We start from the raw sequence: 18088 nt of genomic DNA, 5'->3' as shown, positions 1-18088 counted from the left end.
ACACTATAGTCACACCTCAATCTCTACAACACTGTTACTACACTATAGTCACACCTCACACATCAATCTCTACAACACTGTTACTACACTATAGTCACACCTCACACATCAATCTCTACAACACTGTTATTACACTATAGTCACACAATCTCTACAACACTGGTATTACACTATAGTCACACCTCAATCTCTACAACACTGTTACTACACTATAGTCACACCTCACACATCAATCTCTACAACACTGTTACTACACTATAGTCACACCTCACACCTCAATCTCTACAACACTGTTACTACACTATAGTCACACCTCACACATCAATCTCTACAACACTGGTATTGCACTATAGTCACACCTCACACATCAATCTCTACAACACTGTTAATACACTATTGTCACACAATCTCTACAACACTGGTATTACACTATAGTCACCTCAATCTCTACAACACTGTTATTACACTATAGTCACACAATCTCTACAACACTGGTATTACATTATAGTCACACCTCACACATCAATCTCTACAACACTGTTATTACACTATAGTCACACAATCTCTACAACACTGTTACTACACTATAGTCACACCTCACACGTCAATCTCTACAACACTGTTACTACACTATAGTCACACCTCACACAATCTCTACAACACTGTTACTACAATATAGTAACACCTCACACATAAATCTCTGCAACACTGTTACTACACTATAGTCACACCTCAATCTCTGCAACACTGTTATTACACTATAGTCACACCTCACACATCAATCTCTACAATATAGTCACACCTCACACATCAATCTCTACAATACTGTTTGCTTATATGTCTTCAGAGTCCAATAATGGCAAGGATACACCAGACCATGACAGTAATCTACAGGAAGACAGAGGTACTATGAATTTGAAATGTCTGATGTAATAAAATGAACATATCATTAGTACTGTACCTTTCTCCTGTGTTTCCTCAGATCACTGGGCTGCAGGGTGGAGGACAGGAAAGAAAAGGAAAACAGCAGTTTACAGTAAATCAGTAAGATTAAACTAAATGTCCTCCTCCATACAGAAACACCTCATTTATAGTTATAGACATGCCTAGCCGATATACCATCAGGTGGGCAGACGACTTGTCAATTACACATTACACCACACAATCAATTACAGTGATTTGTTGAAAAAATAACCTGCTTTGCCACTATTCATTTGAGAGGTCAATAAAATCAAAGGCTCATTCTTTAAAAGCCCCTGGGTATTGGCAACATTCACTCTCTGAGACGGTCTGGATGTCTGTCTGGCTGTCTGGTCTTTTATTGACCTAACGTAGACAGTACTTTTATTGACCTAACGTAGACAGTACTTTTATTGACCTAACGTAGACAGTCCTTGTACTGACCTAACGTAGACAGTACTTTTATTGACCTAATGTAGACAGTACTTGTATTGACCTAACGTAGACAGTACTTTTATTGACCTAACGTAGACAGTACTTTTATTGACCTAACGTAGACAGTCCTTGTACTGACCTAACGTAGACAGTACTTGTACTGACCTAACGTAGACAGTCCTTGTACTGACCTAACGTAGACAGTACTTTTATTGACCTAACGTAGACAGTCCTTGTACTGACCTAACGTAGACAGTACTTGTATTGACCTAACGTAGACAGTCCTTGTACTGACCTAACGTAGACAGTACTTTTATTGACCTAACGTAGACAGTCCTTGTACTGACCTAACGTAGACAGTACTTTTATTGACCTAACGTAGACAGTACTTGTATTGACCTAACGTAGACAGTACTTTTATTGACCTAACGTAGACAGTACTTGTATTGACCTAACGTAGACAGTACTTTTATTGACCTAACGTAGACAGTACTTTTATTGACCTAACGTAGACAGTCCTTGTATTGACCTAACTTAGACAGTACTTTTATTGACCTAACGTAGACAGTACTTTTATTGACCTAACGTAGACAGTCCTTGTACTGACCTAACGTAGACAGTACTTTTATTGACCTAACGTAGACAGTCCTTGTACTGACCTAACGTAGACAGTCCTTGTACTGACCTAACGTAGACAGTACTTTTATTGACCTAACGTAGACAGTCCTTGTACTGACCTAACGTAGACAGTACTTTTATTGACCTAACGTAGACAGTCCTTGTACTGACCTAACGTAGACAGTACTTTTATTGACCTAACGTAGACAGTCCTTGTACTGACCTAACGTAGACAGTACTTTTATTGACCTAACGTAGACAGTCCTTGTACTGACCTAACGTAGACAGTCCTTGTACTGACCTAACGTAGACAGTCCTTGTACTGACCTAACGTAGACAGTCCTTGTACTGACCTAACGTAGACAGTACTTTTATTGACCTAATGCAGACAGTACTTTTATTGACCTAACGTAGACAGTACTTTTATTGACCTAACGTAGACAGTACTTGTATTGACCTAACGTAGACAGTACTTTTATTGACCTAACGTAGACAGTACTTTTATTGACCTAACAGACAGTACTTTTATTGACCTAATGCAGACAGTACTTGTATTGACCTAACGTAGACAGTACTTGTATTGACCTAACGTAGACAGCACTTTTATTGACCTAATGCAGACAGTACTTGTATTGACCTAACGTAGACAGTACTTTTATTGACCTAACGTAGACAGTACTTGTATTGACCTAATGTAGACAGTACTTTTACTGACCTAATGCAGACAGTACTTGTATTGACCTAATGCAGACAGTACTTGTATTGACCTAATGCAGACAGTACTTGTATTGACCTAATGTAGACAGTCCTTGTACTGACCTAACGTAGACAGTACTTGTATTGACCTAACGTAGACAGTACTTGTATTGACCTAACGTAGACAGTACTTTTATTGACCTAACGTAGACAGTACTTTTATTAACCTAACGTAGACAGTCCTTGTACTGACCTAACGTAGACAGTACTTTTATTGACCTAACGTAGACAGTACTTTTATTGACCTAACGTAGACAGTCCTTGTACTGACCTAACGTAGACAGTACTTTTATTAACCTAACGTAGACAGTCCTTGTACTGACCTAACGTAGACAGTACTTTTATTGACCTAACGTAGACAGTCCTTGTACTGACCTAACGTAGACAGTACTTTTATTGACCTAACGTAGACAGTACTTTTATTGACCTAACGTAGACAGTACTTGTATTGACCTAACGTAGACAGTACTTGTATTGACCTAACGTAGACAGTCCTTGTACTGACCTAATGCAGACAGTACTTTTATTGACCTAACGTAGACAGTACTTTTATTGACCTAACGTAGACAGTACTTGTATTGACCTAACGTAGACAGTACTTTTATTGACCTAACGTAGACAGTACTTTTATTGACCTAACGTAGACAGTCCTTGTACTGACCTAACGTAGACAGTACTTTTATTGACCTAACGTAGACAGTCCTTGTACTGACCTAACGTAGACAGTACTTTTATTGACCTAACGTAGACAGTACTTTTATTGACCTAACGTAGACAGTACTTTTATTGACCTAACGTAGACAGTACTTTTATTGACCTAACGTAGACAGTACTTGTATTGACCTAATGCAGACAGTACTTGTATTGACCTAATGCAGACAGTACTTGTATTGACCTAACGTAGACAGTCCTTGTACTGACCTAATGCAGACAGTACTTGTATTGACCTAATGCAGACAGTACTTGTATTGACCTAACGTAGACAGTACTTTTATTGACCTAACGTAGACAGTACTTTTATTGACCTAACGTAGACAGTACTTTTATTGACCTAACGTAGACAGTCCTTGTACTGACCTAACGTAGACAGTCCTTGTACTGACCTAACGTAGACAGTACTTTTATTAACCTAACGTAGACAGTCCTTGTACTGACCTAACGTAGACAGTACTTTTATTGACCTAATGCAGACAGTACTTGTATTGACCTAACGTAGACAGTACTTTTATTAACCTAACGTAGACAGTCCTTGTACTGACCTAACGTAGACAGTACTTTTATTGACCTAATGCAGACAGTACTTGTATTGACCTAATGCAGACAGTCCTTGTATTGACCTAATGTAGACAGTACTTTTATTGACCTAACGTAGACAGTACTTTTATTGACCTAACGTAGACAGTACTTGTATTGACCTAATGCAGACAGTACTTGTATTGACCTAATGCAGACAGTACTTGTATTGACCTAACGTAGACAGTACTTTTATTGACCTAACGTAGACAGTACTTGTATTGACCTAACGTAGACAGTACTTTTATTGACCTAATGCAGACAGTACTTGTATTGACCTAATGCAGACAGTACTTGTATTGACCTAACGTAGACAGTACTTTTATTGACCTAACGTAGACAGTACTTGTATTGACCTAACGTAGACAGTACTTTTATTGACCTAACGTAGACAGTACTTTTATTGACCTAATGCAGACAGTACTTGTATTGACCTAACGTAGACAGTACTTGTATTGACCTAACGTAGACAGTCCTTGTATTGACCTAACGTAGACAGTCCTTGTACTGACCTAACGTAGACAGTACTTTTATTGACCTAACGTAGACAGTCCTTGTATTGACCTAACGTAGACAGTACTTTTATTGACCTAACGTAGACAGTCCTTGTACTGACCTAACGTAGACAGTCCTTGTACTGACCTAACGTAGACAGTACTTTTATTGACCTAACGTAGACAGTCCTTGTACTGACCTAATGCAGACAGTACTTTTATTGACCTAACGTAGACAGTCCTTGTATTGACCTAACGTAGACAGTACTATTATTGACCTAACGTAGACAGTACTTTTATTGACCTAACGTAGACAGTACTTTTATTGACCTAACGTAGACAGTCCTTGTATTGACCTAACGTAGACAGTACTTTTATTGACCTAACGTAGACAGTACTTTTATTGACCTAACGTAGACAGTACTTTTATTGACCTAACGTAGACAGTCCTTGTACTGACCTAACGTAGACAGTACTTTTATTGACCTAATGCAGACAGTACTTGTATTGACCTAACGTAGACAGTACTTTTATTGACCTAACGTAGACAGTACTTGTATTGACCTAATGCAGACAGTACTTGTATTGACCTAACGTAGACAGTACTTGTATTGACCTAATGCAGACAGTACTTGTATTGACCTAATGCAGACAGTACTTGTATTGACCTAACGTAGACAGTCCTTGTACTGACCTAACGTAGACAGTACTTGTATTGACCTAACGTAGACAGTCCTTGTACTGACCTAACGTAGACAGTACTTGTATTGACCTAACGTAGACAGTCCTTGTACTGACCTAACGTAGACAGTACTTTTATTGACCTAATGCAGACAGTACTTGTATTGACCTAACGTAGACAGTCCTTGTACTGACCTAACGTAGACAGTACTTTTATTGACCTAACGTAGACAGTCCTTGTACTGACCTAACGTAGACAGTACTTTTATTGACCTAACGTAGACAGTCCTTGTACTGACCTAACGTAGACAGTACTTTTATTGACCTAATGCAGACAGTACTTTTATTGACCTAATGCAGACAGTACTTTTATTGACCTAACGTAGACAGTACTTTTATTGACCTAACGTAGACAGTACTTGTATTGACCTAATGCAGACAGTACTTGTATTGACCTAATGCAGACAGTACTTGTATTGACCTAATGCAGACAGTACTTGTATTGACCTAACGTAGACAGTCCTTGTACTGACCTAATGCAGACAGTACTTGTATTGACCTAACGTAGACAGTCCTTGTACTGACCTAATGCAGACAGTACTTTTATTGACCTAACGTAGACAGTACTATTATTGACCTAACGTAGACAGTACTTTTATTGACCTAACGTAGACAGTACTTGTATTGACCTAACGTAGACAGTACTTGTATTGACCTAACGTAGACAGTACTTTTATTGACCTAACGTAGACAGTACTTGTATTGACCTAATGTAGACAGTACTTTTATTGACCTAACGTAGACAGTACTTTTATTGACCTAACGTAGACAGTACTTTTATTGACCTAACGTAGACAGTACTTGTATTGACCTAACGTAGACAGTACTTGTATTGACCTAACGTAGACAGTACTTGTATTGACCTAATGCAGACAGTACTTGTATTGACCTAATGCAGACAGTACTTGTATTGACCTAATGCAGACAGTACTTGTATTGACCTAATGCAGACAGTACTTGTATTGACCTAATGCAGACAGTACTTTTATTGACCTAATGTAGACAGTCCTTGTACTGACCTAACGTAGACAGTACTTTTATTGACCTAATGTAGACAGTACTTTTATTGACCTAACAGACAGTACTTTTATTGACCTAACGTAGACAGTCCTTGTACTGACCTAACGTAGACAGTACTTTTATTGACCTAACGTAGACAGTCCTTGTACTGACCTAACGTAGACAGTCCTTGTACTGACCTAACGTAGACAGTCCTTGTACTGACCTAACGTAGACAGTACTTTTATTGACCTAACGTAGACAGTACTTGTATTGACCTAACGTAGACAGTACTTTTATTGACCTAACGTAGACAGTACTTGTATTGACCTAACGTAGACAGTACTTTTATTGACCTAACGTAGACAGTACTTGTATTGACCTAACGTAGACAGTCCTTGTACTGACCTAACGTAGACAGTACTTTTATTGACCTAACGTAGACAGTACTTGTATTGACCTAACGTAGACAGTACTTTTATTGACCTAACGTAGACAGTACTTGTATTGACCTAACGTAGACAGTCCTTGTACTGACCTAATGCAGACAGCACTTGTATTGACCTAACGTAGACAGTACTTGTATTGACCTAACGTAGACAGTCCTTGTACTGACCTAATGCAGACAGTACTTGTATTGACCTAACGTAGACAGTACTTTTATTGACCTAACGTAGACAGTACTTTTATTGACCTAACGTAGACAGTACTTGTATTGACCTAATGCAGACAGTACTTGTATTGACCTAACGTAGACAGTACTTGTATTGACCTAACGTAGACAGTCCTTGTACTGACCTAATGCAGACAGTACTTGTATTGACCTAACGTAGACAGTACTTTTATTGACCTAATGCAGACAGTACTTGTATTGACCTAACGTAGACAGTACTTTTATTGACCTAACGTAGACAGTACTTGTATTGACCTAACGTAGACAGTACTTTTATTGACCTAACGTAGACAGTACTTTTATTGACCTAACGTAGACAGTACTTTTATTGACCTAACGTAGACAGTACTTGTATTGACCTAACGTAGACAGTACTTGTATTGACCTAATGCAGACAGTACTTGTATTGACCTAATGCAGACAGTACTTGTATTGACCTAACGTAGACAGTCCTTGTACTGACCTAATGCAGACAGTACTTTTATTGACCTAACGTAGACAGTACTTTTATTGACCTAACGTAGACAGTCCTTGTACTGACCTAACGTAGACAGTACTTTTATTAACCTAACGTAGACAGTCCTTGTACTGACCTAACGTAGACAGTACTTTTATTGACCTAACGTAGACAGTACTTTTATTGACCTAACGTAGACAGTACTTTTATTGACCTAACGTAGACAGTACTTGTATTGACCTAACGTAGACAGTACTTGTATTGACCTAATGCAGACAGTACTTGTATTGACCTAATGCAGACAGTACTTGTATTGACCTAACGTAGACAGTCCTTGTACTGACCTAATGCAGACAGTACTTTTATTGACCTAACGTAGACAGTACTTTTATTGACCTAACGTAGACAGTCCTTGTACTGACCTAACGTAGACAGTACTTTTATTGACCTAACGTAGACAGTCCTTGTACTGACCTAACGTAGACAGTACTTTTATTGACCTAACGTAGACAGTACTTTTATTGACCTAACGTAGACAGTACTTGTATTGACCTAACGTAGACAGTACTTGTATTGACCTAACGTAGACAGTACTTGTATTGACCTAATGCAGACAGTACTTGTATTGACCTAATGCAGACAGTACTTGTATTGACCTAATGCAGACAGTACTTGTATTGACCTAATGCAGACAGTACTTGTATTGACCTAATGCAGACAGTACTTGTATTGACCTAATGCAGACAGTACTTGTATTGACCTAATGCAGACAGTACTTGTATTGACCTAATGCAGACAGTACTTGTATTGACCTAATGCAGACAGTACTTGTATTGACCTAATGCAGACAGTACTTGTATTGACCTAATGCAGACAGTACTTGTATTGACCTAATGCAGACAGTACTTGTATTGACCTAATGCAGACAGTACTTGTATTGACCTAATGCAGACAGTACTTGTATTGACCTAATGCAGACAGTACTTGTATTGACCTAATGCAGACAGTCCTTGTACTGACCTAACGTAGACAGTACTTGTATTGACCTAATGCAGACAGTACTTGTATTGACCTAACGTAGACAGTACTTGTATTGACCTAACGTAGACAGTACTTGTATTGACCTAATGCAGACAGTACTTGTATTGACCTAACGTAGACAGTACTTGTATTGACCTAACGTAGACAGTACTTGTATTGCTCAATAGGACAATAGTGGCAAAATATAAAAAATCTTCTGAAGTCCTTAAAACATAGTAAACAAACATAGCACAGTCTATCACATCCTGGTATCTACAACACACACAAACCAAGCCAAGCTCTACGATGAAGGAGTAATGAAACCCAGCCAGATAGATTATGCAACTCAATCCATCAAGGAAAGAACATCTAAATCAAGTTGAAAGAAAGGCAATACATGCTTTTACAAGTGGCTGGCTAATGAAAAACATCTACGTCTGGCTCTCTCTCAGAGCTGCTTTTAAATCTGGTCCAGGGTCATTTGAGGTTACTAGTTAACCATCAAATTGAGTTAACTTTCCGTTCTAGCATAATCAAGGGCAGCTCAGGTGAGCCGTATGAGGTCTATTGAAAGAGCAAGGCTGAGAACAAAGAAAGAGAGGCCAAACACAACATACTGAATGCTGATCCCAGGTGCTTCTTTTGGCCCTGTCCTGCACCACAATACAGACAGAGCCCGATACGGCTGTGGTAGCCTTCGTCAAGACTGGGATACACTCGTACATACACCCCCCACCACACCCACAGCCCGTCCTGACCCCAGCAGCGTACCAGTGTCATGATACCCATGCGCTCCATGTCTGTGGTGCTGCGGTGGTCCAGCTTGGGGGTGGAGTGTCCGCTGGGCGGGGAGGAAGAGGCCAGGGAGGAGGCGGTGGCCGAGGCGGTGATGGAGGCTCCGGGGTGGTGCATACGGGCCAGGTTGAGACCCTCCAGGCTGACGCTGGCCACGCGGTTCTCTATCTCCTCCGCCCGTAGCTCTGTCGACTCCTTCTCCTCCTGGATCAGTCTGGGAGAGAGGTCGAGGGGGAGGCAGAGAGGGAGGGAGGGAGGGATTGATTAGACTTATTTCACAGCTGCATTCAGCCACTCTATATATAGAAAGCTCATTCACCCAACATGACTCTGAGAATTCTCAGAATCCCTTGGTCCTTTGTGGTTCAATTCTCTGGATGGTCATGGAAATCCCCACTGCAGACCCATAGGGCTCCTCTTAAAGACAACGCGGGGAGACAAAAAGCCAGTTCATTACCCATAAACCATATAGGCGCACAACACTACCTCACAACACTAATTAGTTTAGAAATTAATTCCCAAGGCTTCTGCCATCTGAGCTGAAATCGTATTCCAACTCAGCATATTCTTACCCAGAAATCACCCCGATGAGGCATGTCTCTATCGATTGTGCTTATAAGCAAAAAAACAATAAAGACCTGAGGTAAATTAACAACACTTCACTTTAAAATGTCACTTAAGCTTAGGGTTGTGTGAAATAATACTTGGCTAATCACCAGACAAGAAGATCAGTACAATATTAACAAGTAAGTAACATACCTTGTATCTTGAATAAGCCTAAACCAATAAATACTGTTGTTTGATTTCAAACTGTTTCAGGCTCCCAATGTTAACCAAGTGTTAATCATCTTAATACAATAGATTATTCTGACAGCTAACTGGGTAAATGATCAATACTTTAATAAAACTACAGTATATCAGTGTCAGCTCCTCGCAGCTTTTCTATGTTTCTAGGAACTGTAACTGGCAGTATCTGAGGTTTGTGTTTAATTCATCTAGACAGGGCATCACACTCTACAGACAAGAGCCAACAAGTTTCAGCCCTGAAGACCAGCGTGTCCACACACATCCCTGGATATCCAATCAATTATTGTCTCATTAAATCAATTGCATTGCCACAGAAACCTGAGGCACGGAGCCCACTGATAGGATGAGCCAGCCTTAGGGGTGGAGAAAGCTAGGCCAACACCCATAAACTCTCCCTCATGTCAAGCACAAAGAGGCATATTTTACCAATCAACAATGAAGTGACCATTAATCAAATCAATGTGTCAGTAATGTTTCCCAAGGAACTTTATCCACGAACATACAACTTGATTTACATAAAGATCAGTCACAAGGGGTGTTTCCTGGCAATGAGACCTGACCAGGAAGCCAACCGTTTTTATCTGGTCCCTAGCATGTTCTGTCCAATAACAGCAGGGTTAAAGTCAGGTAAATGTCTGGTCCCTAGCATGGTCTGTCCAATAACAGCAGGGTTAAAGTCAGGTAAATGTCTGGTCCCTAGCATGGTCTGTCTAATAACATCAGGGTTAAAGTCAGGTAAATGTCTGGTCCCTAGCATGGTCTGTCTAATAACATCAGGGTTAAAGTCAGGTAAATGTCGGGTCCCTAGCATGGTCTGTCTAATAACAGCAGGGTTAAAGTCAGGTAAATGTCTGGTCCCTAGCATGTTCTGTCCAATAACAGCAGGGTTAAAGTCAGGTAAATGTCTGGTCCCTAGCATGTTCTGTCCAATAACAGCAGGGTTAAAGTCAGGTAAATGTCTGGTCCCTAGCATGGTCTGTCTAATAACATCAGGGTTAAAGTCAGGTAAATGTCTGGTCCCTAGCATGGTCTGTCTAATAACATCAGGGTTAAAGTCAGGTAAATGTCTGGTCCCTAGCATGTTCTGTCCAATAACAGCAGGGTTAAAGTCAGGTAAATGTCTGGTCCCTAGCATGTTCTGTCCAATAACAGCAGGGTTAAAGTCAGGTAAATGTCTGGTCCCTAGCATGGTCTGTCTAATAACATCAGGGTTAAAGTCAGGTAAATGTCTGGTCCCTAGCATGGTCTGTCTAATAACATCAGGGTTAAAGTCAGGTAAATGTCTGGTCCCTAGCATGGTCTGTCTAATAACATCAGGGTTAAAGTCAGGTAAATGTCGGGTCCCTAGCATGGTCTGTCTAATAACAGCAGGGTTAAAGTCAGGTAAATGTCTGGTCCCTAGCATGGTCTGTCTAATAACATCAGGGTTAAAGTCAGGTAAATGTCTGGTCCCTAGCATGGTCTGTCTAATAACATCAGGGTTAAAGTCAGGTAAATGTCTGGTCCCTAGCATGGTCTGTCTAATAACATCAGGGTTAAAGTCAGGTAAATGTCGAGTCCTTAGCATGGTCTGTCTAATAACATCAGGGTTAAAGTCAGGTAAATGTCTGGTCCCTAGCATGGTCTGTCTAATAACATCAGGGTTAAAGTCAGGTAAATGTCTGGTCCCTAGCATGGTCTGTCTAATAACATCAGGGTTAAAGTCAGGTAAATGTCTGGTCCCTAGCATGGTCTGTCTAATAACATCAGGGTTAAAGCCAGGTAAATGCCTGGTCCCTAGCATGGTCTGTCTAATAACAGCAGGGTTAAAGTCAGGTAAATGTCTGGTCCCTAGCATGTTCTGTCCAATAACAGCAGGGTTAAGGTCAGGTAAATGTCTAGTCCCTAGCATGGTCTGTCCAATAACAGCAGGGTTAAAGCCAGGTAAATGTCTAGTCACTAGCATGGTCTGACCGATAATAATTGGTTAAAGTCAGGTAAATGTCTGGTCCCTAGCATGGTCCGTCCAATAAGAGCAGGGTTAAGTTCAGTTAAATGTCTGGTCCCTAGCATGGTCTGTCCAATAAGAGCAGGGTTAAGGTCAGGTAAATGTCTAGTCCCTAGCATGGTCTGTCCAATAAGAGCAGGGTTAAGGTCAGGTAAATGTCTAGTCCCTAGCATGGTCTGTCCAATAAGAGCAGGGTTAAGGTCAGGTAAATGTCTAGTCCCTAGCATGGTCTGTCAAATAAGAGCAGGGTTAAGGTCCCGTACCGTATCTCTTTGTTAATGGCGTCCAGCTGCTCCTGCAGCATCATGGCTAGGGTCTGGGCGTCTGAGTGACCGCCGGGGGACAGCAGGTCCATGGAGCTGAACATGGTCTCCCGGTCATCGTCATCAATGTCCGACATGTCAGACATCTCACTCTCAAAGGGGTGGCTACCCAGGATGCCTAGCTGCTGAGAGCGCCACTCGTGCTCCCCCAGTGACTTAGCCTGTAGGGGAGGGAGGGTTTACAGATACAGAAGTGTGCAGTAATCAAGGGAAGTGTACACTAATCAAGGGAAGGGAGTGTTCTTGAGGTAATCCTGGTAAAACATCATGGGCAGGATGACATAACTGTAGAGAGATGTGAAAGTTTAATGTGAAGAGACTTGAATATTTTTTTGCACTGTACAAATATTACAGCACACATTATGATTAATGCATTCAATGCAGTATTTTGGTTTTATAAAATAATTGGCTAAGCTGTCAGCTTCAGGGAGCTTAAAATGTCTCTACTAATTCACCTTTCATCAGACAAAATAAGGAGGCTTGACTTTTAATACGTCCCAAAGTATCTTAACAAGCCTTTAAAGAGTTTTTAATAAAAATAAAAATATGCTAAAACATGCTTCTAAGATTACTGCTGAATGTCAGTATTTATCTCCAGGTTATTGCTGTGTTCAATCCTGAGACACTGTAACAGTAGCACTTTACAACAATGATCCTCAAAGGCAATGACAACCATCTCCAACAGTTTTCCCTCTGTCATGCTAATGCTAACCAATCATACCCATCTCCAACAGTTTTCCCTCTGTCATGCTAATGCTAACAGTCTGGCTCCATGCAACCATGTATGTCATACAGACCTGAGTTCAAAGACTTTATCTGTACTTATTTAAGCTTTCCTGGCTTAATGGATAGAATAGACCTGGTACTGCCTCTACCTCAGCCAGGGCTGACCAGAGAAAGACTAGTTCCTGACCTTGCTCTCGTCCCTGCGGAGACCCATGCGTCCTCTCCTGGGCCTGCGGATGACCTTGGCTGACCGGTAGTGGTCTGACTGGGTCTCAGCCAGGGAGCCAAGGGAGAATCGGAGCTCCCCCGACGTGTCCAGGTGAGACCTGATAGATAGATAGATAGATATAGCGAGACAGAACACGCATGTCAGTCACCGTAACATCAACTTTGTTCAAACTGAAGGCAGTATTGAAATGGCAGATATTGTGCAAAGAATAATACCAAAACCAAGAGGATCTGCTTGTTTAAAATGGCCTGCTTGTTTATCTAGTCGGAAGACAATGTTGTGACGCATCATGCAATTTGTAAGGAATCAACAGTCAGTGCTTGTGTGGTTTTCAACCGGTGGCAAATTGCTTTTCTAATGAGTTGTGACTAAAGAGGACAATCAGGAGATCATGACAGCTGCTGTCATCACAGAACTCCAGCCCAGTTATTTGGACTTTATCACACATTTTGTCAGTGGAAAAATCAAAGTAATCCCCCCCCCCCACCCACACACACACACACACACACACACACACAGATAGAGTACCAAACATTAATGACACCTGCTCTTTCCATGACACAGAATGACCTGGTGAATCCAGGTGAAAGCCATGATCCCTTCAAATCAGTGTAGATGAAGGGGAGGAGACAGGTTAAAGAAGGATTTTTAAGCCTTGAGACAATTGAGACATGGATTGTGTATGTGTGCCTTGTGTGCCAATGGGCAAGACAAAATATTTAAGTGCAATGGAACAGGATATGGTAGTAGGTGCCAGGGGCACTGGTTTGTGTCAAGAACTGCAACTGTGCTGGGTTTTGTATAAAGAATGGTGTGTATCAAGAATGGTCCACCACCCAAAGGACATCCAGCCAACTTGAAAAAACTGTGAGAAGCATTGGAGTCAACATGGGCCAGCATCCCTGTGGAACGCTTTCGACACCTTGTAGAGTCCATGCCCCGATGAATTGAGGACAAAAGGGGGGGGGGGTACAACTCAATATTAGGAAGGTGTTCATAATGTTTTGTACACTCAGTGTCTATACACACACACACACACACACACACACACACACACACACACAGTCCTACAAACTCACCCATACCGTGACAGAGTGGGTTCTGTGAGTGAGCCTGTTCTCAGTCGGAACTGGTCCAACTCTGATCTCAGCTTGTCTATCTCATCTGCCAGATGAGTCTGGAGGGAAGCCGGGAAACAGGGACAACATGAGGTGTACAGAAAACCTTGTGAAGTTTCTTATTCATTACCGTAAAACCCTGGATTGCAATTTCAATCTCCACAACATGATTGGACAGCACTTGCTCGTCAGTTCTCGTACTCTGCGTGGTTATGGATTTCTATCTCACTATCTGAACCGAGAGCAACGGTTTCTTGTGAATATTCAATGGAGAAGATGATAACAAATTAAACCCAAAGTCCAACACCCAGATCATTATTTATCTATTAAAAAGCACTTTATTAAACCAACCTCATGTAAAATTCTAAACTGAGGGAGGGAAAATGTAATAACTTCTGATCGGGGGGATTTACTTTTTCATGGATTGAATCCTCGTACTGTTTTCTGTAGCCTTCCGAGTCTTGTATTAAAACGTTCTGAAATGGAAAGGGAAGTATTCCAGTCAATCTATGGACATTTCCTCAAATTCATCTGAAATAAAACTTTAGGACATATTGGTATTGATGTGGTCTCCATGTTTAACCTTCTCTTCCAGAGCAGCCATCCTCTCTTTCAGGTGGAGTTGAAGACGTTCGTTGGACTCTGTGAGAAGTCTGTCCACCGTGTCCGACAGGCGCTTGTTGTGTTCCTCGTTCATCTTTTCTCTCTGCCGAGCCTGAGGGGGACAAAAAATACAAAGTGTGTGACTTTCAAAAGCAGAAGCTTGACAGTATGTCTTACCACACGAGTGCATTTTCTAACCACTCTAATGTTGTAAAATACTGAAACAAGTCATCTGGATAATGCAAAGTCCTTCTCTTAAACATCTATGAGGAGCAGGTGCAATGAAGCCAGGCTGTGATGGGCAGCATGTAGCTTAATGGCCTTATGGCAGCTAGCATGCTAGGCTGCCCATGGTCAGTGAATAGGTGGAATGTAGCATCATGTAGCATAACCTAGCCTAGCATGTTATCATAGTCCCCTGGGGGTGACTCACTCTGAGCAACTCCTGGTGCTTCTCCTCCAGCTGGCCCTCCAGGTGCCTCATGCGTTCCTCGATACTGCCGTGACGCTCCTCTGCCTGCAGGGGCCACCACACAGACAGGGGTGGGGGGAGAGAGAAAGGGGGGCAGGGGGCACAGTGACCCGCCAGTTTAGCAGCCATGGAGGGCAACACAGACACATAATGCAGGGGCAACAAGACAAGACAGAGCCAAAAGCCTCTCCTCCTCCAGTCTCAGATGGAACAGATAGATCACCAAAGCACAGGTAGAGAGAGAGGTGAGAGAAGGGCCAGGTCACAAGCAGTTGCTGCAGCAGTTAAGTCTACTAGCAATGAGCCCAGCCAGTGACATGCAGCTATCCCCACAGTTTCAACCCTGCCTACGGACACAAGGAAAAACAAATATCCCCAACAAGCAATCTCAGTACAATGACTCGTGACAACAGAAATAAATAAAAACCAGCATGGATTGTTTTAATTTTTTACAAATGTAGTCTAGTAGTTAGCGACAGTACTGTGGCACCCTGTGGGACTACCTTCCTAAGAATGGAGTTCATGTCTTGGAGTTTAGCTTCCATAACAAACTGATAATCATCAGGAGAGGAGGCGGAGCTCGAGTCAGACTATGGGGCAGCAGGAGAGGAGAGGAACATATCACAGGGTCAGAGGTGATCGCATGCATAGCCTGCACATACAGTACTAACACATAACAAACAACACATCATTGAAAAGACTCACTCTGGAATATTCTACATGTATGATGATAATCAGTTATACATAAGCAGTTTTGAAATGACCTCTCCTAGAATATGATGGAGTGGTTAAAGTAACTGTCCAGTGAAAATCTCACTTTTAAAAGTTCATATTCTGTTAACTCATACCCAAATCATTTTGTTGACTCATCCTACTCATCCTCATCCCTTGTATTTGTGGCTAAAGCATAAATTGGAAAAGAACACATACAAAACCCCACCTCAAACTTGTATCTCAAACAGACTGTTTCAAAAATGCTTGATATTTCCTCCTGGAGGATGAGCTGGCCAATCAGCGGTCTACTTGCATGAATATTTTATATGACTGGTATACGCCCACACCATTCAGTTGTTGCGGTATGCCCATAACATTCCAACATAGAAACTATGCGTTTTAACATAATCATTTAAAACATTTTTGGGAAGGAAACTATTTCACTCATATTGTATTTCATTTTAGGTCATATTTCATAGAAATCTGGAAGCACTGGAGTTACTTTAATGATGGGAGCAACGTGTGCTGTGTCTGTGTCTGCATGCATACAAGTGTGTTTATGTGTGTGTGACCGTGTATGTGTGTGTGTGTGTGTGTGTGTGTGTGTGTGTGTGTCCTCTCACCTTGGTGAGTGCTGCTATCCTCTGGGCCAGTTCAGCCTCTACCTCTGGCAGGGTCTCAGCCTTTCTCATGGTCTGCTGCAGCTTCTGCTCTGCTAGCTCCAAACGCTCCAGCAGCTGCCTGTTCTTATCCTCCATCTGCACACACATACACACACACAGAGAAACAAGCACATACACACAGGGGGAAACATTGTGACTTATGACCTCGACCCATATCACACATGGAGTACCACTCAATGCCAATCCCAAGAGAGCTTTCGGAGTATTTCTGGACAGACTAAGTCACATGTAATACATATAGAACAGAATACAGCATATATACTGAAGTCATTCTATATCAGAAACACAGACAACCTTCTACTACATAGAGAAAACATTAGGGATGTAATGATACGCATCAGGTCCCTAATCAAATGTTTAAGATACAAGTGCATCGTTCCGCGGACCCTAAACCGATCCAAATGCAGCATGGATCAGTCAGAAAATTTATTAAAACGTTATGAATCGCTGGTTCACTAAAATGTTCTGCTCATATTACATTCTATCTTCTGAAAACACCTCTCATCTTTAGCGACAGCTGATGCGTCCTCTCGTTCAGTGTCCAACTGCATTTACAGATGAAGTCGGAAGTTTACATATTCTTAGGTTGGAGTCATTAAAACTCGTTTTTAAACCACTCCATAAATTTCTTGTTAACAAACTATAGTTTTGGCAAGTCGGTTTGGACATCTACTTTGTGCATGACACCAAGTCATTTTTCCCAACAATTGTTTACAGACAGATTATTTAACTTATAATTCACTATATCACAATTCCAGTGGGTCAGATGTTAATATATATATAATTCCAGAAAATGATGTCATGGCTTTAGAAGCTTCTGATAGGCTAATTGACATCATTTGAGTCAATTGAAGGTGTACCTGTGGACGCATTTCAGGCCTACCTTCAAAGTCAGTGCCTCCTTACTTGACACCATGGGAAAATCAAAAGAAATCAGCCACAACCTCAGAAAAAAAATTGTAGACCTACACAAGTCTGGTTCATCCTTGGGAGCAATTTCCAAATGCCTGAAGGTACTACGTTCATCTGTACAAACAATAGTACGCAAATATAAACACCATGGGACCACGCAGCCGTCATACTGTCTCCTAGAGATGAACATACTTTGGTGAGAAAAGTGCAAATCCACCCTAGAACGACAGCAAAGGACCTTGTGAAGATGCTGGAGGAAACAGGTACAAAAGT

General features: G+C 41.3%; 1 protein-coding gene across 18 annotated transcripts in view; it reads right to left on the bottom strand.

Moving 5' to 3' along the window:
• The window catches only part of LOC110499997 (liprin-alpha-2), a 233083-nt gene that overhangs the window by 31019 nt on the left and 183976 nt on the right, over window positions 1-18088 (bottom strand). For 10 of the 18 annotated variants that reach the window (XM_036957271.2, XM_090213818.1, XM_090213816.1 and 7 more), the window contains exons 9-17: window positions 16844-16978; window positions 15468-15551; window positions 15015-15146; window positions 14845-14907; window positions 14393-14490; window positions 13272-13410; window positions 12299-12519; window positions 9218-9455; window positions 962-991 (exon numbers count right to left, since the gene is read on the bottom strand). In XM_036957271.2, coding sequence (XP_036813166.1) covers window positions 962-991; window positions 9218-9455; window positions 12299-12519; window positions 13272-13410; window positions 14393-14490; window positions 14845-14907; window positions 15015-15146; window positions 15468-15551; window positions 16844-16978 — 1140 coding nt within the window. The remainder of the gene's footprint in view (window positions 1-961; window positions 992-9217; window positions 9456-12298; window positions 12520-13271; window positions 13411-14392; window positions 14491-14844; window positions 14908-15014; window positions 15147-15467; window positions 15552-16843; window positions 16979-18088) is intronic. The other 8 variants (XM_090213815.1, XM_036957277.2, XM_090213819.1 and 5 more) reach the window with 1 other exon arrangement.

This window comes from Oncorhynchus mykiss, chromosome 21, assembly GCF_057628025.1.
Source record: "Oncorhynchus mykiss isolate SJ-2025 chromosome 21, ASM5762802v1, whole genome shotgun sequence".
In the NCBI taxonomy this organism is placed as follows: Eukaryota; Metazoa; Chordata; class Actinopteri; order Salmoniformes; family Salmonidae; genus Oncorhynchus; species Oncorhynchus mykiss.
This window is presented reverse-complemented; position numbering and strand designations above follow the sequence as displayed.